This window comes from Cherax quadricarinatus, chromosome 17 (genome assembly GCF_038502225.1).
Source record: "Cherax quadricarinatus isolate ZL_2023a chromosome 17, ASM3850222v1, whole genome shotgun sequence".
Taxonomy (NCBI): domain Eukaryota; kingdom Metazoa; phylum Arthropoda; class Malacostraca; order Decapoda; family Parastacidae; genus Cherax; species Cherax quadricarinatus.
Window position 1 is genome coordinate 23,289,329 of NC_091308.1, and position 25,310 is coordinate 23,314,638.

Below are 25,310 nucleotides of genomic sequence, written 5' to 3' on the forward strand. Positions count from 1 at the left end.
GAGCAAAATCCCAAGCTCAAACACCCCTTCATCAGACTACCTCACGGGCACCTACCCGAATACGCTATTCCTAGCCCCAACCAACCAAACAGAAGTCTCGCTCATCATCACCTTTTATGTACATAAAAGCTTCACAAGCACTGTCACCAATAATTGCAACACTCTTTAACAAATCCATCGAATTCTCCACCTTCCCAGCAATTCTCAAAATAGCGAGGGTCACCCCGATCCACAAAGGAGGTGATCAAGCAGACTTGAATAACTATAGACCAATTTCTAACTTAACTCTGATCTCTAGAATCTTTGAAAAGTTAGTTCATAGACAGATCTATTCCTACCTTGTCTCACACAACATACTAAACCCCGTCAGTTTGGATTCAGGAATAATAAAAGCACAAATGATGCTATTATACACATGCTAGAACTAATATACACTGCTCTCGAGAAGAAAGAAGTCCTACTGGGAATCTTCACTGATTTTACGTAAAGCTTTTGATACTGTCGACCATGATTTGCTGCACATTAAATTAACACACTATGGTTTAAGAGGGCACTCCCTCAACTACCTAAAGTCATACCTTAGTAACAGAAGCCAATATGTGTACACAAATGGAGCAAACTCTTACACACAACCAATCACAGTCGGTGTATCACAAGGAAGTGTCCTTGGCCCACTCTTTCTCATTTACATCAATGACCTACCGAATGCATCACAATTGCATCAATAGCATCTGCTAGAAAAATGACGGGATGGATAATGAGAACCTTCAAAACTAGGGAGGCCAAGCCCATGATGACACTCTTCAGGTCACTTGTTCTATCTAGGCTGGAATATTGCTGCACACTAACAGCACCTTTCAAGGCAGGTGAAATTGCTGACCTAGAAAATGTACAGAGAACCTTCACGGCGCGCATAACGGAGATAAAACACCTCAATTACTGGGAGCGCTTGAGGTTCCTAAAACTGTATTCCCTGGAATGCAGGCGGGAGAGATACATGATTATATACACCTGGAAAATCCTAGAGGGACTAGTACCGAACTTGCACACGAAAATCACTCACTACGAAAGCAAAAGACTTGGCAGACGATGCAACATCCCCCCAATGAAAAGCAGGGGTGTCACTAGCACGTTAAGAGACCATACAATAAGTGTCAGGGGCCCGAGACTGTTCAACTGCCTCCCAGCATACATAAGGGGGATTACCAACAGACCCCTGGCAGTCTTCAAGCTGGCACTGGACAAGCACCTAAAGTCGGTTCCTGACCAGCCGGGCTGTGGCTCGTACGTTGGTTTGCGTGCAGCCAGCAGCAACAGCCTGGTTGATCAGGCTCTGATCCACCAGGAGGTCTCGTCACAGACCGGGCCGCGGTGGCGTTGACCCCCGGAACTCTCTCCAGGTAAACTACTCAAATCCATATTATTTGCAGATTACACAACATACATCTTCTCTCACCCAAACCCAGTCATGCTGGCCAACACTGTTAATGCCGAATTGCAGAAAATATCTACCTGGATGATGACTAATAAACTTACCCTGAATATTGACAAAACCTATTGCATTAAGTTTGGAAACAGCTGCAAATATTCCACTTAACATAATGCTAAACGGATTACCCATCACAAGACTCACAGAGGGAAAATTCCTAGGAAACTACCTTGACAGTAGCCTCAAATTCCTAACACATATACAACAAATTTCCAAGAAAATCTCTAAGACAGTAGGCATACTATCAAAGATACGGTATTATGTTCCGTAGTCAGCTCTCCTTGCACTGTATCATTCACTCATCTACCCTTATCTCACATATGGGATTTGTGCATGGGGATCAACAACACTAAATCACCTAAGGCCACTAATAACCCAGCAAAAGGCTGCAGTCAGAATGATAACAAATTCCCACTCCCGACATCATACTCCACCAATATTCAAAAGTCTAAAACTGCTTACCGTAAAGAACATCCATACTTACTCATGTGCCTACTACATACATAGAACACTACACTCAAACCCTCCACTCAGACTTCTCACCAACCTTAACAGGACACACGACCATAACACAAGACACAGATCTCTTTTTGATGTACCCCGTGTGCATATCACACTGTGTAAAAACTCTATGCACACAAAGGGCCCCAAAATTTGGAATTCATTACCAGTAAATACTAAAGTAACCCGGTCTGAACATCAATTTAAGACTTCTCAAAAACCACTTACTCACCCTAAACTAAATACTCAATATTTAACTTTACCAAAAAATCTCCCAGTTACCTAAATCTAAACTTTAAAATGTGACGCCCAAAGTTCATACATTGATTAAAACAACCTTGTAGTATAAATGCCTACCCAATTCATTACTGCCTTACACCCAATTGTAGCATTCTCATACTGTAAACTACTTTCAACAATTCACAATGTTATATTCCCATCATATAATTTCAATATTTACTATTGAAGCTATTGTAATTTGAGTAAAATTACTGTTTACTATAAATAAACAAGATATACAACTTAAACAAACTATGCTCAATTTCTTTAGTATTATGTAGTCTGTAAACCATTAAATTAAATCTACCTAGGCATGTCTAAGCATGATAGTGGCTCTCTTTGTACTGCAACTCATTTTTGTAATTTCATAATCTCAATGTAATCTTGCAGGGAAATAAAAATTGATTGATTGATTAATTGACTAATGATTTAGTAATGGTGATATAATGATGTATGGTGATATAGTGATGTTCATGTATTGATATAATGATGTGATGTATATATGATAAAATAAAGGGAGGGGCACATCAACCATATAACTTCTGCAGCATATGGGCGCCTGACAAACATAAGAATACAGTTCCGACATCTCAGTAAGGAGTATGCAGCACCAGTTTGGAACCCACACCTGGTCAAGTACGTCAAGAAATTAGAGAAAGTGCAAAGTTTTGCAACAAGACTAGTCCCGAAGCTAAGGAGAATATCCTACGAAGAAAGGTTAAGGGAAATCGGCCTGACGACACTGGAGGACAGGAGGGTTAGAGAAGACATGATAACGACATATAAAATAATGCGAGGAATTGACAGGGTGGGCAGAGACAGGATGTTCCGAAGATGGGACACAGAAACAAGGGGTCACAGTTGGAAGTTGAAGACTCAGATGAGTCAAAGGAATGTTAGGAAGTATTTCTTCAGTCATAGAGTCGTCAGGAAGTGGAATAGTCTGGAAAGTGAAGTAGTGGAGGCAGGAACCGTAAATAGTTTTAAGACGAAGTTTGATGAAGCTCATGGAACAGGGAGAGAGAAGACCTAGTAGCGATCAGTGAAGAGGTGGGGCCAAGAGCTATGAATCGACTACTGTAACCACAAATAGGTGAGTACATAATGATGTGATATGCTGACGATATAATGATGATGACAGTGTAATGACACTGTTATGACAAAGAAGAGTTTGTTCGAATTATTAATCCGGAGGGACAGTAACTCAAGATAACCCAATGCATATAAATTACCTCATAGGGGACAGGAGCCGTAGTGGGGAAACAAGTGTAGTCAAAGATAAGATAAAACCAATATTGCAAACAAGAAATACAACAGGAAATAGCAAACAAGAGGACTCCACTAGCAATAGTGAGGATATATTACCAAAAACAACTGGTGGAAGCTCCATTGTTGGTGCTAGGGAAGATAGGAATAAGACAGGGAAACATGCACCAACAGGGAATACAGTCACAGAAACCCAAGGCAAACGGAAACCAAGAATGTGCACATACTATGCACTTGGTATCTGCAGACATGGGAAATCTGGAAAAACAGATGGGACGTGCAACTATGACCACCCTAGAAAATGCCGTGCCCATATGACAACAGGAAAATGCAAACTCCCTTCCTGTAAGCTTTTTCACCCTGAAATGTGTACTTCTTCAGTACAGGAAAGACTGTGCTATAACTTAAATTGCCAGGCACACCATCTAAAGGGGACAAAAAGATACAAGATTAGATTTTGCCACCGAAGTGGCTAGTTTATTGTGCACCCCATATCCATCCTGTGGACGGTAGCGCGAGAGCATATGGATACACAAAAGGCCTAGGAACTAGGCCCCAAAGGGTTAACAGGAATACATATGGATTTATATCTACATATCTATAGTTCACTTATCTGTTACAAGCAAATTTAGGAAATTTGCTTAGTATATCTGGTATCTTATTTTCATTAATAAGATATCTTGACATGTCACATAGGTTATTATACTGTCTGTCTCTGTATTCCTCAATAAGTGGACAATTAAGCACATAGTGTTCAAGAGAGTGACCATATGCCTGATCACATAATTTACATTTAGTTTGATCATCATCTGTGTGTCTCCCAAACTGCCAGAAGTACTTGTAACCAAGCCTAAGCCTGGCCACTACAACATCAGTCAGTCTGTTCACATTGCAAGTTGCTCCATAAACATACTTATCTACGTTCATGTTATCATAGTGGGTTATAGATCTACTCAGGCTTCTAACTGCATTCCTATAACAATCATTTTCATTATTTACTTCTCTCCTAATATTATTCCTAATGCTAGACACAGTTATACCAAAGTTATATTCTACGTTCTCCTTCTGGATACTCTTCTTGGCTAACATATCAACTTTATCATGAAGGAGTAATCCAATGTGTGATGGGATCCATAGCAATTGTACATTAATTCCTTTGTCCCTAATTTTTGAGTATCTATACCTGGCTTCCCCAATGAGCATGTTGTTGGAGTCATTATATGAGCCAAGAGCCTTCAATGATGACATAGAATCAGTAATGATGATAGAGTCAAGCTCAGTGTCATAGGTTAGCTTTAGCGCCATTAGGATTGCAAACAAAACATCCAGGCCATGGGAAAACCTGGATAGCCACAGCCACTCAAGAGGGAGAGGTTTTTAAGTGCCAGGAAGGAAAAAAAACTGGCAGGAAATGGCAGAAATTGTACACCAAATCCAGTCATTCCTGGAGTGGAACCACAGTCGATGGCCTCCACTCCAAACCAACAGATACAGATACTAATGCCGGAAAAAAAATCCCCCCCCAGTACCAACAATACCACCAGTCCGATGACATTCTTCTTTGTAAATATACAGGGTCTAAAGCCAGCAACAAACAACAAAATACCTTTCATCCGTGGACTGCTTGCAGAGGCAAAGGCAATGTTCGCGGCTTTCACTGAGACCCACATAAAGGATCACTTAGACAACGAAATATGGATCCCAGGTTACAACCTATACAGATGTGACAGAGTGAACAGGCAAAAGGGGGGGGGGGGTTGGCCTGTACATTGCAGAGTCACTTGTTTGCACAGAACTGCTTAATGCCTCAAATGATGTAGTGGAAGTTTTAGCAGTAAAGGTCGAGAACCAAAACCTAGTCATTGTGGTAGTCTACAAGCCTCCGGATGCAACATCCCAGCAATTCCAGGAACAGCTGTTAAAAATTGACCACTGTCTGGAAAATCTTCCAGCTCCTGCACCCAACATCTTGCTCCTGGGGGATTTCAACTTCTGATTTTAAAACATTTCTGGTTAGTTTAAGTATACTCCTTCACAAAATCAACGCACTTTAGTTGTTCTTTGCCTGTATTTTCAGTATTTTCTATTAAAAAAAGGTATTTAATGTTTGTCACTGTAATTTTCGAAGGCACCTAAAATGGAGGAATATAGCAAATAATATTGTTGCAGTAATAACACCAGGAGGCAGCCCTGATGAAAACTCACACTCACACGAGCTTTTAAATCTCTGCACAAAATTCAATTTAAACCAGCAAATAATAGAGCCTACTAGAATGGAGAATACACTAGACCTCATCTTCACTAACAATGATGATCTGATAAGAAATGTCACCATATCAAAAACAATATACTCAGATCACAACATAATTGAGGTTCAGACATGTATGCGCAGAGCCCCAGACCGACAAAATGAGATTAGTCACGAGGGAGCATTCACCAAATTCAACTTCAATAACAAAAACATAAAGTGGGACCAAGTAAACCAAGTCCTAACCGATATAAGCTGGGAAGATATACTAAGCAACACAGACCCCAACTTATGCCTAGAACAGATTAACTCGGTGGCACTCGATGTATGCACAAGACTTATTCCTCTAAAAAAAGGAGGAGTAGATGTAAAATAGAAAGAGACAGGCGCTCTCTTTACAGGCGACGGAAAAGAATAACAGAGCGGCTAAAAGAGGTCAATCTACCTGAAATGCGTAGGGAGACACTGGTCAGAGAAATAGCAAACATCGAACTTAAGCTAAAGGAATCTTATAGGAGTCAGGAATCGCGGGAAGAACTAAAAGCCATAAATGAAATCGAAAGAAACCCAAAGTATTTCTTCTCCTATGCCAAATCAAAGTCGAGAACAACGTCCAGTATTGGGACCTTACTTAAACAAGATGGGTCCTACACAGATGACAGCAAGGAAATGAGTGAGCTACTCAAGTCCCAATATGACTCAGTTTTTAGCAAGCCACTAACCAGACTGAGAGTCGAAGATCAAAATGAATTTTTTATGAGAGAGCCACAGAATTTGGTTAACACAAGCCTATCTGATGTTATCCTGACGCCAAATGACTTCGAACAGGCGATAAATGACATGCCCATGCACTCTGCCCCAGGGCCAGACTCATGGAACTCCGTGGGACTTATTTTGGAAGGTGACTTATTTTGCTTCAGTCGGTCTATCTGCTTCACAACCATTTCACTAGTGAATGTGATTGAATATTAAAATGGTATAAAATACCGACAGATTGTTAGGTAAGACACATATGCAACAGTTAGGTATCTTTATTTCGAAACGTTTCGCCTACACAGTAAGCTTCTTCAGTCGAGTACAGAAAAGTTGAAAGAAGCAGAAGAGACTTGAAGACGATGTAATCAGTCCATCACCCTTAAAGTTTTGAGGTGGTCAGTCCCTCAGTCTGGAGAAAAGCATTGTTCCAAAGTTTGAAACAACATTGTTTCAAACTTTGGAACAATGGTCCAAGAAGATCTGGAAGCAGGGGGACTTCTGCGCCGCCTTCGTTGGGTGTGGATATCTCTCTCTCTCTCGCCTGAGTATCGGTGACAAATTTCCCCCTTTTTCACTCTTGTCCTTATCTATTTTGCCCGCCGGGCACTACAGGAGGGGCATCTGTTCATCGGCTTACTTTAAGCCAGTTCCATTTTCTCCGCTTTGCGGATAATTCTTTATCGGTCTTGGGTGGGAAGCCGGTTACTGAACTCAGGTGTGTTGTGAGGGGTTCCCTTCTGCTGGGGCTTGGCAAGGGGGGCCATTGGATCTAATTGGAAATTTCAAGTTTATCTATTTACAAAGGAACTTTTTTTTCTTTTCTCTCGTCGCCCAGCCTTGCCCAACAAATCTTCCTCATGTCATCGAGTCAGGCTCGATATAGCTTATGCTGTCAGTGGCCCTCATAAACCCAACAAAGAAAGAAAGACCCGGTAGGAAGCTTCAGACAGAAGCAGTGTTTAATATGCCGTGTCGCTTTTAAATCCTTCCCATCCCTCAACAACAGCAAATATGGCAGGAAATCGTCTTGAAAAGATAGGAACAATATTTACCCGGTACGTAGTTGACTGGTGTGACAATAAAAAGGCTGTTCAAGTATGTAATTGCCACTATTTGAACAAATTAAATTACAAAAATTAAGGTATATGATTAAGTTGAAGCATAGTAAGGTTATCTTACTGTATATGGAAACATAATCTATAGAGTGTATCTGGTAACAGACAAAGTTCAGTTGTTCGAGCATCATCGGCACTTGTTTATTATTCGTATATAGTGTCCCGTGGCCTGGTAGGCAACACTCACCTGGCACACTGAATGTTGGTGGTTCTGTCCTCAGCCAGTTAGAAACATTGGGCATGTTTCTTTACTCCTGCAGTCCCCGTTCTCTTAGTAATTAGGTACCTGGTTGTTAGTAGACTGTTAGGGGACCTCAGTGGAAATAAGAGACAGTCCTCGATGACGCACTAACTTTCTTGGGTTATCCAGGATGGCTAACCTTCCTCTTGGTTAAAAAAAAAATCCAAATACAATCTTTAGTCATTAAAGTTAAATATGTATTAAGTTAAATATGTATTAAATAAGTTAAATATGTATTAGCTTTTCACTAATTATTTGTACAAGTCATTTTATCATACAGCCACAACCACCATATTAATATATACAAGATGAAGATTAATCAGTGCCTTTAATACCAAAACAAATAAAAAACTGATAACATTCCAGTGCCAATTCAGTTTGGTGTCTATATGTTGGCAATATTTTTTTTAATAGACCGTTGGTATCTTTTTTATACAGTTATCTTTTTATTTCAAAAAAAGGGTTTAGCCTTGATCCTTCAGGGCTTGTATATTTAGCAATTACTCCTGATGTTCTTCTCACATCATTGTTCACTTTTTTTTCATACTAAAAACCTCTTACTGAGGCGGCTATGGTGAAAAGCTCTGTTCCACAAGGCTCTGTACTCGCTCCCATCTTGTTTCTCATCCTCATATTTGACATAGACAAGGATGTCAGCCACAGCATCGTGTCTTCCTTTGCAGATGACACCCGAATCTGCATGACAGTGTCTTCCATTGCAGACACTGCAAGGCTCCAGGTGGACATCAACAAATCTTTCAGTGGGCTGCAGAAAACAATATGAAGTTCAACGATGAGAAATTTCAATTACTCCGATATGGTAAACATGAGGAAATTAAAACTTCATCAGAGTACAAAACAAATTCCTTCCACAAAATAGAGCGAAAAACCACCATCAAAGACCTGGGAGTGATCATGTCGGAGGATCTCACCTTCAAGGACCATAACATTGTATCAATCACATCTGCTAGAAAAATGAAAGGATGGATAATGAGAACCTTCAAAACTAGGGATGCCAAGCCCATGATGACACTCTTCAGGTCGCTTATTCTATCTAGGCTGGAATGTTGCTGCACACTAACAGCACCTTTCAAGGCAGGTGAAATTGCTGACCTAGAAAATGTACAGAGAACCTTCACGGCACGCATAATGGAAATAAAACACCTCAATTGCTGGGAGCGCTTGAATTTCCTGAACCTGTACTCCCTGGAATGCAGGCGGGAGAGATACATGATTATGTACACCTGGAAAATCCTAGAGGGGCTAGTACCGAACTTGCACACAAAAATCACTCGCAACGAAAGCAAAAGACTCGGTAGACGATGCAGCATCCCCCCAATGAAAAGCAGGGGTGTCACTAGCACGTTAAGAGACAATACAATAAGTGTCAGGGGCCTGTGACTGTTCAACTGCCTCCCAGCATACATGAGGGGGATTACCAATAGACCCCTGGCTGTCTTCAAGCAGGCACTGGACAAACACCTAAAGTTGGTACCTGACCAGCCGGCCTGTGGCTCGTACGTTGGATTGCGTGCAGCCAGCAGTAACAGACTGGTTGATCAGGCTTTGATCCACCAGGAGGCCTGGTCATAGACCGGGCCGTGGGGGCGTTGACCCCCGGAACTCTCTCCAGGTCTCTCCAGTAGAATTTACCAACAGTATGTATGTAGGTAAATTAAACTATGCATGTGCCATAAGCATATGTTTTGCCTTTTTTCCTTTTGTATACCTAGAGAGGGTTTTGGGTGTCAACACCCCTGCTGCCTGATCTGTGACCAGGCTTTGCAGTGGATCAGGGCCTGATCAACCAGACTGATATTGCTGGCCACACACAACCTGGAGTTTACCTGGAGAGAGTTCTGGGGGGTCAATGCCCCCCACGGCCCGGTCTGTGACCAGGCCTCATGGTGGATCAGAGCCTGATCAACCAGGCTGTTACTGCTGGCTGCACGCAATCCAACATACAAGCCACAGCCCAGCTGGTCAGGTACCGACTTTAGGTGCTTGTCCAGTGCCTGCTTGAAGACAACCAGGGGTCTATTGGTAATCCCCTTATGTATGCTGGGAGGCAGTTGAACAGTCTTGGGCCCCTGACACTTACTGTGTTGTCTTTTAGCATACTTGTGAAACCCCTGCTTTTCATTAAGGGAATGTTGCATCTCCTGCTGAATCTTTTGCTTTCGTTGGGAGTGATTTTCGTGTGCAGATTTGGGACTAGTCTCTCTAAGATTTTCCAAGTATATATTATCACGTATCTTTCTTGCCTGCATTCCAGGATACAAATCAAGAGACTTCAACCATTCCCAGTAATTTAGGTGCTTTATCCTACTTATATGTGCCATGAAAGTTCTCTGTAGATTCTCCAGGTCTGCAGTTTTGCCTGCCTTGAAAGGGACTTATTCCAGCCTAGAGAGAACAAGCAATTTGAAGAGAATCATCATGGACTTGGCATCCCTAGTTTTGAAGGTTTTCATTATCCATTCTATCATTTTCCTAGCAAATGTGGTAGATATATTGTTGTGATCTTTGAAAGTGAGGTTCTCTGACATCATCACTTCCAGGTCTTTCACATTAATTTTTTGCTCTGTTCTGGTTGGAATTTGTTTTATACTCTGATACAGTTTTAATTTCAAGTTTTCCATATCAGAGTAATAGAAATTTCTCTTCATTGAACTTCATGTTGTTTTCTGCGGCCCATTTGAAGATTTAGTTGATGTCCACTTGGAGACTTGCATAGTCTTCGATGGATGACACTGATGCAAATTTGGGTGTCATCCGCAAAGGAAGACATGGTGCTGTGGCTTAAATCTCTGTCAGATATGAGGAGGAGAAACAGGATGGAAGTGAGTACTGTGCCTTGTGGAACAGAGCTTTTCACTGTAGCTGCCTCAGACTTTTACTGTTTACTATTACTCTTTGTGTCCTGTTTGTTAGGAAGTTATAGATCCATCTGCCAACTTTTCCTGTTATTTCTTTATCATGCATTTTGTGTGCTATCACACCATGATCACACTTGTTGAAGGCTTTTGGAAAGTCTGTGTATACTACATCTGCATTGTGTTTGGCCTCCAGATCATCCAACAAAGAAAGTCTTTCTAAGTCTTTGTAATTGCCATATTCCTGTTTATTTTATAATTTGAACAACTATCATTGAAGTTGAGTGGATTTGATATACAGTAATACCTTGGTTTTTGTTCTTAATCCGTTCCAGAAGGTCGACCGAAATTCGAAATGGATGAAAACCGAAGTAATATTTTCCATAAGAAATAATGTAAATCCAATTAAATAGTTCCAGACACTCAAAAATATTAACAAATACATTTTATAGAGAATAACAGTTTTACATACAGAAAACTATGAGAAATAAATATGAAGCACTAATTTTAATGGATAAATGAGCATTTCAACCAGTTTTACCTTTATTAATGACTATTGCTGACATATTCTTTACAAGATCCGCATGCAACTGCCTTGCCTTTTCGCAAATTATTGCCTCCACAACATTATCTCTCACTAACTGTTTTTTGTTGATCCACACCAGCAATAACTTCTCAACATCTTCGATTGTTTGCCATCACTACCACCCTCTACCACCATCACTACCACCCTCTGCCATCCTCTACCACCATCACCACCACCCTCTGCCACCATCACAACCACTGCCACCCTCTACCACCATCACTGCCACCCTCTACCACAATCACTACCACCCTTTACCTTTGTAGAGGATGGTAGTGATATTTCTCCACAAAACTTTGCAACTCATTCTATGAGGTCTTTCTTGAATTCTATTGTGTTTCTCACCTTCTTGACCAAAGGGCTGACATTCTGAACTTTCTTTGGCCCCATGGTGGCTTATTTCACAGTTGCAATCAATAAACAAGCACAAAAAATAATGGATGAATGCGCGGAGCATTGCTAACTCAATGAGAGATGGAGGCAGACTGAGTCTGGTAAGCGTGAGAAGCGGCATCCTGGGCAGGTGGACGCATCTGATACAGACGATTTCCAAGCCGATGTACATGACCCTGGGGAAAATTTCGCCGAAAAAAGTGCTCGAAATCCGAATTGTACGATTTCCACACCAGAGGAAAACCGGGGCTCCACTGTACAAGATTTTGTTTGTTGATAATTGTACCTTAACATTCATGGATGGGGGGATAGTATAGTAAATAAGTTTATTTAGGCACATGTACACATAAATACGTTTACACAAATTATCATGCATAGTAACGTATGTGTGAATTACCAAGGATAACCCAAAAAAAGGCAGTGATTTCTATCGACATGCAAAAAACTAACATAGGCCAAATGTTGTCAATATTAAAGTTTTCTAAACTGTATTCTAGTGTCTTTTTATCAACATGTATGGGACTAATGCTATTCATACTTCTTGATATATGCTGTAAATCCACAATTCTGGTAGGACATAGATTAAATGAATAATGGTGAATGCATTTCCTTTTTTTTGTGTGTGTGGGGGACCCTGACTCAGTGGGAGATGACCTGTGTGTTAAAAAATATACATAGTGATGTTTCTTAGTGTGGTCATTGTACTTCATTATTTCAACTTTATGCAACTTATATTAATTTTGAAATGCACAGCAAGAATGAAGACTAGAATGGTTTAAATATTTTAGATATTTTTATAATATGTATTGTTTGCAAGTACAGTATTTGCATGATGCTACAGTATATTTGTTATATTATCCCAATACATGTTATTTAGTATTAAAAGTAATAACTATTTATTTTATCAGAGCTACAGGACTGCTGAAGTCAGGAGCCATGAAGCCACAAGATAAACCCTTGTGGTATAATGTTTATGAAGCATTTCCACCAAAATATGAACCATGCTTTGACAGGCCAGCTCCAGAAGTAAAGATTAGGAAAATATTTTACCCTGAGGATGTTATAAGAGCGTGAGTAGTATTTATAATACAGCACTTGATTTGTTTCTTGGTTTGTAACAGTAAATATTATTACTGAAGTGTTTGTATGAAAACACACGTTTCTTTCAACTACTACTGCTTAATTTAAAGAGGCTAAATTTGCCTATTTCTCTAGATGGTGTTTATTGCTAGTGAGATAATCACTTAGTTCAATGTTGCTAATACAGTTTATAGAATTGTATGTCCAAAATTTTTATTTAAACTTTTCAAGACTAATTGAAGATTTGCATGTATCTTCTTGGCTTCTGCAAAGGAGCCAGCTCACAGATCACAGCATAACATATGAGAGCAGCAGGTCTTCATACTCATCACTATGGTGTTAAACAAAACAATCATTTAAGCAGATTTGAGGATGTTAAACTGGCTGATATTGAGGAGTATAAAAATTCCAGTAGTTACAATCAAGTCAGGCTTTTCCTAATAAATTAGGAGCTGTATGCATACTGAATTTCTCATCATTGAAAATGGAATGCATTGTGAAAGTGACATAAAAACCTTTGAATTGAAGTGGAATTGGCAGAGCTTATACCAGCCATCACTATCAAAAGTAATAGATACAGCCATGTATGATTTTCTCATTCTTTCATTCATTTATGCCATACATAACTGCCAAATCCATCACAGGTTTACCATCTCACAGCTTATCCAACACACACTTTTCTGTATCATCACTGATTCACAATCAGCACTATGACCTTTATGGGTTTACTTCTTAATATAATAATAATAACAACAAGGGTCATCCTACAAAAGGTTTGAGGGAGGGGGTCAAGGAGGTTTTGTGTGTGAGGGCTTAGACATTCAGCAAGCGTGTGAGTGTGTTAGATAGGAGTGAGTGGAGGCAAGTGGTTTTTATGACTTCACGTGCTCTTGGAGTGTTAGCAAAGTAACACTGATGAAGGGATTCAGGGAAGCTGGTTAGCAAGACTTGTGTCCTGGAGATGGGAAGTACAGTGCCTGCACTCTGAAGGAGGGGTGGGGATATTTGCAGTTTTGATCTGTAGTATCAGCAACCCTCTAGCAAGACATTGAGTCCTCAGTGGAGAAAAGGCCGGTGTTTTAACCCTTTCAGGGTCCGTCCTGTAGATCTACGGCTTTACGTTCAGGGTCCAAACCGTAGATCCACGCCATGAGCTCAGCTCACTCTGATAAACTGTGAGTGGTAAATTTGGGCCTAGATATGAGAGAATACATCTATGTGGTATGTGTGCACCACATAAAACAAATCCTGCAGCACACTGTGTATAATGAGAGAAAAAAACTGAGACCGTGATTTTCGATTAAAACAGCAACTTTGCAGTGTTTTTTCGTGTGTTTTCTATAGTTGTATTTGTGATTTCTTGGTCTCGTATGATAGAATGGAAGATATATTACAGAAATAGAGATGATTTTGATTGGTTTTAGCACTGGAAATGGCTTGAAACTGAGCTCAAAGTATTGGAAATGTTAAATTTTTGCCGATGTTCAAGAGTAAACAAACGACCTCGCACGTCTAATACACATCAGCTGGTGGGTCTGATATACATTAACAAATGTGGTGGTGATATTTATACAATTATTACAATATTGCATAACAGTAAATCTTCTATTTTTTGGTGTGAATAAAAATTCATTATGTGAATAAAAAATCAAAATGGAATTTATTTGTAAAGCCTCAAAATGTAACTAATGAACAGAGGAAAAGTTAGTTTAGTGCCAGGAATGCCTACATTGTTTATTCTGGACCCTATTTTGAAATTGGAATATTTTGAACTTTGTGTTAAATTGGCCAAATTACCAATTTCCGATCACTTTATTTTGTAGTTGAAACAGTTGACTTGGCGATTTCTTGTGCTCAATCGATAGAATAGAAGTAATACTAGTGAAATAGCTAAGAATTTGGTTGACTGGAATAATGTAATTGGCCTAAAATGGGAGTCAAAGTTGGCAAAATCGCCGATTCGTAAATATCGCTGACACATCAAAATTCACGAGAGCATAATTTCGTAAATTTTTCATCAAATTTCGTACTTTTTGTTTTGTTACCTTCACAAAAAGATTCTCTACCATTTCATAAGAAAAAATAATTTTTTTTTTTTTTTTAAATTCTTGGGCACCGGGGTACCACTTCAGATTTTGGCCTTGGACCCTGAAAGGGTTAAAAAATAATAATAATAATAATAAAATGCCTCCAGGGATCACTACTTAATATCCAGAGATGAGAAGGGGTAACGGTAATACGTATTACATCCAGAATGTGCTTGGTAAACAAGGGGGGTTCAATGTGGTGGTAGTCACAGGTGTGGGAGATTTGGTGCCTTCTTGATGTGATGAAAATATTTGAAATACTCAAGGTGCAAGAGTTGCCAGACCTTACGATAGCCAATTTGAAAATTTTCGTTGCTCCATGGTGCACGTTATAATAAAGGTTTTTGCTATCTGCAAAAAAAAAAAAAAAAAAAAAAGGTTTCAGTTTCACTTTAGAATTTTAAAATGTTGCAAATTTTTCATTAAAAAATTTAATACTTAAATGGATTTGAGATGTCTGCAAGAAAGTTTACCTGAGATCAGCTCAAAAAAGGGAAGTTCTTAGAGGGAACATAGTATAAAAAGTATAGATAAATAACTTTAGTTATTTTATATACCTGTTGTGGCTAATTTCATAATTAACCAGCAGTCTTCCAGTATATGTAAATGTATATATGTATGTATATGTGTTTGTGTGTGTACATGTGTACTCACCTGTTTGTGGTTGCAAGGGTCAAGTCACAGCTCCTGGCTCCACCTCTTTGCTAGTTGCTACTGGATCCATTCTCTCCCTGCTCCATGAGCGTTATCATATACCTTCTTAAAACTATGTATGGATCCTGCCTTCACTATTCAATTCAATTCAATTCAAAGTTTATTCTCTATAAGGATTACAATGCTGAGTTTACAGAATTTGGTTATTGTGTGGTTTACATGTAGTAAAATAATAATTACAGAGTGTACCACTAGAACACCTAGCATGGCTAGGCATTTTGGGCAGACTTATATTAAATCTTAAGTTTAAAATATTACAAAATTATGAGGCAAGTTGGTATTATAGCTAAGTGACTAAATACTAGTTGTGAGTTTAGCAATGTGAATGCTTTTGTTTTGGCACTATACATAGTTTCAGTATTGGAGTATCACAGGCCAACTTATGACTAGTTAAGATTCATTATTTTGAGATTGAGATTGATATTTCTGTTTATGGTCAAATGGGTGAGTGAGTGTAAGTGTTAACCACCAGGTGGTATTCGTGTAATTAGTTGACAGGGTGTATCAGGGAGATAAGATGTTTTCTGATGGTAGTTTTGAAGGTGATGAATGTGTGTGCAGTTTTGGAATTTTCAGGTAGGGTGTTCCAGATTTTAGGGCCTTTGACATACATTGAATTTTTGTAAAGGTTTAGTCGGACACGGGGAATGTCATAGAGATGTTTGTGTCTGGTGTTGTGCCTGTGGGTTCTGTCACAACTATCAAGAAAGCATTTTAGGTCAAGGTTAATATTGGAATTTAAGGTCCTGTAGATGTAGATTGCACAGTAGTAAGTGTGGATGTACTGAACAGGGAGTAAGTTTAGATCTATGAAGAGTGGGGGGGGGGTGTTGCCAGGGATGGGATTTAGTGATTATTCTTACTGCGGCTTTTTGTTGGGTTATTATTGGCTTTAGGTGTGTTGCTGCAGTTGATCCCCAAGCACAGATAGCATAGGTGAGGTATGGATATATAAGTGAATGGTATAGTGTGAGAAGGGCAGTTTGCGGCACGTAGTATCGTATCTTGGAGAGGATCCCAACCGTTTTGGATACTTTTTTGGTTATGTGTTGGATATGGGTGCTGAAGTTCAGGTTGTTGTCGAGGTATAGGCCTAGGAATTTGCCCTCATTATGCCTGGCAATTAGAGTGTTGTCGATCTTAATGTTAATTTGCGCATCTCCTTCTCTGCTACCAAACATAATGTAGTAGGTTTTGTCAACGTTAAGCGTAAGTTTATTGGCTGTCATCCAAGTCGATATTTTGATCAGCTCCTCATTAACAATGGTGTTGAGGGTGGCAAGATTAGGGTGAGAGATGACATAAGTCGTGTCGTCAGCAAAGAGAATGGAGTTCAGGTGTCGAGATACGTTTGGAAGATCATTGATGTATATGAGGAAGAGCAGGGGACCAAGGACACTTCCCTGCGGAACTCCAGTATCAAGTGGCTGTGTTGTTGATGCTGTGTCTTTAATGGTGACATACTGATACCTATTAGTAAGGTAAGATTTGAAATATGCAAGCGCATGGCCTCTTATACCATAATGGTCAAGTTTGTGGAGTAGGATGCCGTGGTCTACTGTGTCAAAAGCTTTTCTTAGGTCAATAAAAATTCCTAGTGGATATTCCTTATTTTCCAATGCTGTGTAAAGCAGATCTAGCATTTTTATGATTGCATCGTTAGTGCTTTTATTTTTCCTGAATCCAAATTGGCAGGGGTTGAGTATGTTTTGTGACGTTATAAATGAATACAGTCTCCTGTGCACGAGTTTCTCAAAGATTTTGGATAGCAATGGTAAGTTTGATATTGGCCTATAGTTGTTTAAATCTGTAGGGTCACCACCTTTATGTATTGGTGTAACCCTTGCCGTCTTGAGTAATTTCGGGAAGGTGCTAGTTTCTAGTGACTTGTTAAAAAGTAATGAGATAATATGCAAGAGGACATGGGCCACTCTCTTGTACAATAATGGTGGGACATGAGACAGATTCCCTGAGTTATTTTTAAGTGACTTTATAATCTCGGTGACTTCCGTGGGCTCAGTTGGAGCAAGATAGAAGGAATTTGGGAAATTCCCATCTAGGTAGTCCCCGGCATGGGCATTGGTACGTGGGATTTTATTGGCGAGATTAGAACCTATGGTTGAAAAGAAGTCGTTTATCTTGTTAGCTGTGTCAGTGGGTTGCAGTGGTGTTTCATTAGGTTTAGTTAGGACAATATTCTTGTTTTTTTCAGTTTGTGGGTCCCTAGAATCTGAGAGAGTGTTTTCCAGGTCTTTTTTATATCTCCTCTTGTGTCAGTGAATCTACTGGAGTAGTATAGTTGTTTGGCTTTCTTTATTACTTTGGTGAGGATTGATGAATACTGTTTAAGAATATCTTTGTGTATTAAGCCCTGTCTATACTGCTTTTCATATTGGTGTTTCTTATCAATGGATTTCAGAATGGTGCTGGTTAGCCATGGGCAACGAAGCCGTTTGTTTGTGATCTGTTTTGTTTTTATAGGACAATGTTTGTTGTATAGTCTAAGTAGTTTGTTAAGAAAAATGTCTGTCCAGTCATCAATACCATTGGCCTTGGAGAATTCTGTAGGCCAGTCAACAGTCTCTAGGTCAGCTGTGAACCACTACATCACTTTCCAGATTGTTGCACTTCCTGACAGTTCTGTGACTGAAGAAATACATCCTAACATCCCTGTGACTCATCTGAGTTTTCAACATCCAGTTGTGACTCCTTGTTGCTGTGTCCCATTTCGGAAATATCCTGTCCTTGTCCACCTTAACTTATCTCAGTATTTTATGTGTTATCATGTGTCTCCCTGTCCCTCCTGTCTTCCAGTGTCATGAGGTTGATTTCCCTTAACCTCTCCTCATAGGAGAGGAGAGGTTAAGGTAAATCATTATCATTATCATAGGAGAGGTTTAGGGCTAGTCTTGTTGTAAATGTTTGCACATTCTCTAATTTCTTGATGTGTTTCACCATGTGTGGATTCCATACTGGTGCTGCATACTCCATTATGGGCTTCACATACACAGTGTACAGAGTCTTGAACAATTCCTTACTCAGGCATTGAAATGCTATTCTTAGGCTTGCCAGGCACCCATATGCTGATGGTTGATGTGCACCTCAGAATATGTGCTTAGTATTATACTCACCCCAAGATCTTTTTTCTTGAATGAGATTTGCAGTCTTTGGCCCTCCAGGCTATATTGTGTCTGCAGTCTTCTTTGATCTTCCCCAATCTTCATGATTTGCACTTGGTGGGGCTAAACTCCAGGAGTCGGCTGTTGACGAGGCTTGCAGCCTGTCCAGATACCTTTGTAGTCCTACCTGATCCTCATCCATTTGAATTCTCCACATTAGCTTCACAGTGTCTGCAAACAGGGACACCTCTGAATCTATCCCTTCCATCATGTCATTCACATATACCAGAAACAGCACTGGCGCTAGGACTGACCTTTGTTGAACCTCGCTCATCACAGACCCCCACTCTGACACCTCGTCACGTACCATCACTCATTGTTTTGTTCCTGTCAGGTATTCTCTGATCAACTGCAGTGCCTTTCCTGTTATTCCCACCTGCTCCTCTAGCTTTTGCAGTAATCTCGTCTCTTGTGCAGAACTGTCGAAAGCCTTCTTACAGTCCAAGGAAATGCAGTCTACCCACCCCTCTCTTTCCTGCCTTACTTTTGTCACCTTGTCATAAAACTTCATTAGGTTTGTGACAGGATTTTCCCTCCCTGAAACCATGCTGATTATCATGTTTAAGCTCATTCCTTTCTAGGTGCTCCACCAGTCTTTTCCCAATAAGTTTCTCCATGGCTTTGTATACTATACATGTCAGTGACACTGTCTGTATTTTAATACTACCTGCCTATCTCCTTTGTTAAATATTGGGACTACATTTGCTGCCTTCCACACTTCTGGTAGTTGCCCTGTGTTGAAGATTGTTGTTAGTTTTTCACACTATGCCTCTGCTCCTTCTCTTGACCCACGTTGAGATGTTGTTCGGGCCCACCGCCCCTTAAGGTATCTAGCTCACCTAGCAGCCTCTTCATCTCTTCCTCAGTTGTGTGTAGTATGTGTGTGTGTCCAGCATTTGTTGGTATACCCTTCCATCCTGGTTTGCTGGAGTCCTTTCTGTCTCCACTGAAAATACTTCCTTAAATCTCATGTGTGTACATTTGTGTGCGTGTGCTCACATAGTTGTGGTTGCAGGAGTCGAGTCACAGCTCCTGGCGCTGCCTCTTCACTGGTCACTATTAGGTAACTCTCCCTGCTTCATGAGCTTTATCATGCCTCTTCGTGAAGCTATGTATGGATCCTCCCTCCACTACATTACTTTCCAGACTATTCCACTTTCTGACAACTCTGTGACTGAAGAAATACTTCCTAACATCCTTAGGAAGTATGTGTGTTTGTGTATGTGTGCATGTATGTGTGTGCATATATGTGTGTGCATGTGTGTTTGTGCTCGTGTGTGTGCATGTGTGTGCATGCATATGTGCATACACATACGTGTGCCAGCGTATGTGTACATGTGTGTGCATGTGCATGTGTGCATGTATGTGTGTGTGCACATGTGTACATGCACGTGCACACACATGCACACAAGATGAAAATTAGACATGTGTAATACCTGGGTATCTTTATTGTAGATGTTTTGCCAACCAGTAGCTTTATCAATACAGATGCAAGGACATAATAGGAAGACAGTACAACTATATACTAAAGATGAGGTAATCAGTCCCTCAGCTTTGGAGTTGGTGAAGAGCACTGCAGTCATGAAGAGTCTGAAGCACAGGTAGTGTTAGCTGGCGCTTATATACTGGCTTCAGGTGGTGAGGGACGTGTAGCAGATAAGACATTATCACTGGTAGGTGGGATTTCCCGGTAGAAGTAGGTCATACCTAAGGGATGGGTCATTAGTCACTGTCTTGCTAGAAGCACGCAGATATGACAATTTAGATGTCTAAACAGCAAATATACCAAGCCCCTCCTTTAGAGTGTAGGCACTGCACTTCCCGCCTCCAGTACTCAAATCCAGCTAACCGGTTTCCCTGAATCCATTCACAAAATATTACCTTGATCACACGAAAACAGCTAATTAAGTCCCATAAACCATTTGTGCCAACTCCTGTCTAACCTGCTCAAACATGCCTGCTGTATGTCCAAGCTCTTTTCACACACACACTCCTTTACCCCCTCCCCCTTCCATCCTTTCCTAGGGTGACCCCATATGCCATCTTCCCTCAATAAAGATTTATACACCTTCCAAGTCATCCTATTTTGCTCCATCCTGTCTAAATGACCAAACAATCTCAACAACCTTTCCTTAGCCCTCTGGATAATACTTGTAGTAACTCCACACCTACTCCTAATTTCCAAACCATGAATTCTCTGCATAATATTTGTGCCACACATTTCCCACTTTGTGTTAGATTCTTCATCTTTTAACCCACACTTCTTGCCAACACCCTAGCATTCACTTTTTTAGATGGGGTTGTAAGAGAAATGAATGCTCAGGCGTTGGCAAGAGGTGTGGGGTTAAAAGATAGTAAGTAAGTTTATTCTGGTATACACAAATACAGTTACATAGATTATCATACATAGCAGCATATGTGTAGAGAACCTAAGATAACCCAAAAAAGTAAGAGTGACTTATTTCCACTTCCAAGTGGGAGTTGTTACAGTTGATCTTTGCTGATGACACGGTGCTTTTGGGAGATTCTGAAGAGAAGTTACAGAGGTTGGTAGACGAGTTTGGTAGGGTATGTAAAAGAAGAAAATTAAAAGTGAATACGTATATGAAAGAGTAAGGTGATGAGGATAAAAATTAGGTAATGAAATATTGGATATCAGATTGGAGGGAGAGAGAGTATGGAAGAGGTGAATATATTCAGATATTTAGGAGTGGACGTGTCAGCAGATGGATCTATGAAAGATGAGGTGAATCATAGAATTGACAAAGGAAAAAAGGCGAGTGGTGCACCAAGGAGTCTGTTGTGACAAAGAACTTTGTCCATGGAAACAAAGAAGGGAATGTATGAGAGTATAGTTATACCAATTCTCTTATATGGATGCAAAGCATGGGTGGTGAATGTTGCAACAAGGAGAAGGCTGGAGGCAGTGGAGATGTCATGTCTGAGGGCAACGTGTTGTGTGAATATAATGCAGAGAATTCATAGTTTGGAAATTAGGAGGAGGTGCAGGATTACCAAAACTATTATGCAGAGGGCTCAGGATGGGTTGTTGAGGTGGTTCAGACATGTAGAGAGAGTGAAACAAAATAGAATAACTTTGAGTGTATAAATCTGTAGTGGAGGGAAGGAGGGTAGAGGTTGGCCTAGGAAAGGTTGGAGGGAGGGGGTAGAGGAGGTTTTGTGTGCGAGGGGTTTGGACTTCCAGCAAGCATGCATGAGTGTGTTAGATAGGAGCGAATGGAGACAAATGGTTTTTAACCATCAGGCTGGACTTGAGTCCTGGAGATGGGAAGTACAGTGCCTACACTCTGAAGGAAGAGTGTTAATGTTGCAGTTTTATAACTGTAGTGTAAGTGCACCTCTGGCAAGACAGTGATGGAGTGAATGATGGTGAAAGTTTTTCTTTTTCGGGCCATCCTATCTTGGTGGAAAACAGCAGGCATGCGTGAGCGTGTTTGATAGGAGTGAATGGAGACAAATGGTTTTTAATACTTGACGTGCTGTTGGAGTGTGAGCAAAGTAACATTTATGAAGGGATTCAGGGAAACCGGCAGGCCGGACTTGAGTCCTGGAGAGGGGAAGTACAGTGCCTGCACTCTGAAGGAGGGGTGTTAATGTTGCAGTTTAAAAACTGTAGTGTAAAGCACCCTTCTGGCAAGACAGTGATGGAGTGAATGATGGTGAAAGTTTTTCTTTTTCGGGGCACCCTGCCTTGGTGGGAATCGGCCAGTGTGATAATAAATGTTAAAATAAAAAAAAAAAATCCCTTAGACACATTTCCACTGCCTCCAGCCTTCTCCTCACTGCAATATTCACAACTCATGCCTCACACTCGTATAAGAGTGTTGGTACAACTATTCTCTCATACATTTCCTTTTTTGCACCTATGGATAATGTTCTTTGTCTCCACAGATACCTCAGTGCACCACATACCTTTTTTCTTTATCAATTCTGTGGTTTACCTTGTCTTTCACATACCCATACATCAACATGTCTACTTCCAAATATCTGAACACATTCACTTCTTCCATACTCTCTCTTTCCTATCTAATATCCAATTTTTCCTTGCCTAACTCATTTGATTCCATCACCTTACTCTTATCTATTTTCACTTTCAATCTCCTTCTTTTACACACCCTCCCAAACTCGTCCAGTAACCTTTGCAACTTCTCTTCAGAATTTCCCAAAAGCACCATACCATCAGCAAAAACAGTAACTGTGCCAGCTCCCATTTTGTATTAGATTCTACATATTTTGCTCTCACCCCTCTCCCCAACACCCTTGCCTTTACTTCTTTTAAAACCCCATTTATAAATACTGTATGTTAGACAACCATGGTGGCATTACACATCTGTTTAAGGCCTACTTTTACTGGAAAGTAATCATCCTCTCTCCTACATACCCTAACCTGAGCCTCAAAATCCTCATAAAAACTCTATAGCATATAGTAACTTACCACCTATTTCATATACTGCAACATCTGCCACATTGCTCTCCTATCCACCCTATCATATGCCTTTTCTAAATCCATAAATGCAGTGAAAACTTCCCTACCTTTATCAAAATGTTTTTTACTTATATTCTTCACTTCAAACACATCCCCTCCCCATTCTAAAGCCTCATTGTTCATCCGAGAACCTTCTCTCCATCTTACTGTATATCTAGTAGTTGTCTTTTCAGATTAATGGGGATTATATTCATTGAGGTCTTGTAAATCTGAAAACCGTGAATAGTGCACAAGTATATTGACTTGATAAGAAATAATGACTACAGCAAGAAAGGGATTTATATACAAATAACCTGCACATAGGAAAGAGAACCCAACGATTATATTTCAGCCTGACTTGGATCGTTTACAAAGTCACACTAACACAAAAGGGATTTGGTCATAGGAAAGTCATTTAGCAAGAATTTTTTTTGGATAATTGAATCTTTGGTGGTTGCCCATCAAGAAAAATGGATAATCGAAATCCATGAGTATTGAAGCCTGCAATTTTGTTGGGATGATTAGTATTCTACAGTATAATACTGTGCAGTATTTGAAATTTCTTCTGATATATTGTTCCGGCCCATCATCTCTGTTTTTAACAGTTTATCTGTATAATTTACAGAAAATTTTATAAGAGGTATGGATCGTATGGAACAGCCCAACTCTCGGACCAGAAACCTCGCCCCACTGTATGCCAACTGTTCGTTAAGGAATATGAGCATTTGCAGGCAAAAGGAAGTGTCCCAGAAGATCAACTCATGCAAGAAGCTGCACTGGCTTTGGAGGCCCAAGGGATTTATTTAGATAGATCTCGTGCCCCTGTCAAGGTTAGTCATGAAAAAAAGAAAGCTACACAAACTGCTAATTTGTTCTGTGTACTAGTAAAACAAATCAGTGGATTTGAGAACTGTATTATTTTTAAATAAATACAGTATACCTGGAGGATGTTCCAGGGGTTAGTACCCCCCCATGGCCCAGTCCATGACCAGGCCTAGTGGTGGATCAGAGTCTGATTAGCCAGGCTGTTATTGCCGGCTGCACACAATCCAATATATGAGCCACAGCCTGGCTGGTCAGGTACTGACTAGGTGCCTGTCTAGTTTCCTCTTGAAGACAGTTACGGGTTTGAATAAGAGATAAATTGCTGTACTGTAATTTAATTCACATTATTTGATGCCTTTATCCAAAAATAATTGTAAATATATTTTCCTCAGACTGAATCATCACTAGAACAGGAAGATGAGCAGCAGCATCCAGAACAGCAGCTGACCACTATCCCGAACATTAAACAAGTGAAGCTAGAGAAATTAAGCATTGCAGAAATTTTTAAGCAGAGCCAAGGAAATGAATCAAATTAGTGTACAGGCCAAATGCCTGTTATTTGTAGATGTAAATAAAAGAAAAGCTTTATCATGCTCTTTTTATTTAATGTAAAATGTTATGTGTAATGTATTGGGGATCATGGTTTGTTTTCCATCTGTTACCAGCATGGAAATAATCTGGTAGAATTTTTTAAAATTTAAGATCACTAAAAGTTGTAGTGTTGGAATCTCCACAAATGCATTTCAGGTATAAGACAGGTATGAAAGACATGAATAACTTGTCAGGTACTGTACATGAGTGTATTTTTTTTTTTTACATCTGCCATTTCCCACCAAGGTGTAGGAAGACTCGAAAAAGGAAATGCATGCATCATTCATTCAATGGCTGTCTTCCTAGAAGTGTGCTGACATCACAATGTAGATGATTTCCAACTGCAACATTCCCACCCTTTAGAGTGCAGGCACCATTTTTAATCCATTTATTCTCAAAAGTGGTTATCAGAGAAATGAATATTGTTCACTGACATTTAAAAGTTAGTTCACATAGAGGTTGTAGATTATCAGGAAAGATAACTGTGTCAAGTGGTAGGTATTGTTGAAAAGCATGATAGAAATACAACTTGTGCAGAGGAAGGTTTAGTGCTTCTTTTTGATTATAATATATAATATGTGCACAGGAAACCTTAATGATA

At 40.0% G+C, this 25,310-nt stretch overlaps 1 protein-coding gene across 3 annotated transcripts; it reads left to right on the plus strand.

Moving 5' to 3' along the window:
* The first annotated feature begins 6,966 nt into the window (after nt 1–6,966).
* Nucleotides 6,967–24,707, plus strand: mRpS23 (mitochondrial ribosomal protein S23). Of its 3 annotated transcripts, none has more exons than XM_053773224.2 (4): nt 6,967–7,090; nt 12,656–12,817; nt 23,919–24,123; nt 24,511–24,707. In XM_053773224.2, the coding sequence occupies exons 1-4, from the start codon at nt 7,005–7,007 to the stop codon at nt 24,652–24,654; spliced, it is 597 nt and encodes a 198-aa protein (XP_053629199.1). In that variant the 5' UTR covers nt 6,967–7,004; the 3' UTR covers nt 24,655–24,707. The 3 variants fall into 3 exon arrangements, with proteins under 3 accessions (XP_053629199.1, XP_053629200.1, XP_053629202.1); XM_053773225.2 differs by lacking the exon at nt 6,967–7,090 and adding an exon at nt 7,300–7,594; XM_053773227.1 differs by lacking the exon at nt 6,967–7,090 and adding an exon at nt 7,802–7,936.
* Nucleotides 24,708–25,310: the final 603 nt, after the last annotated feature.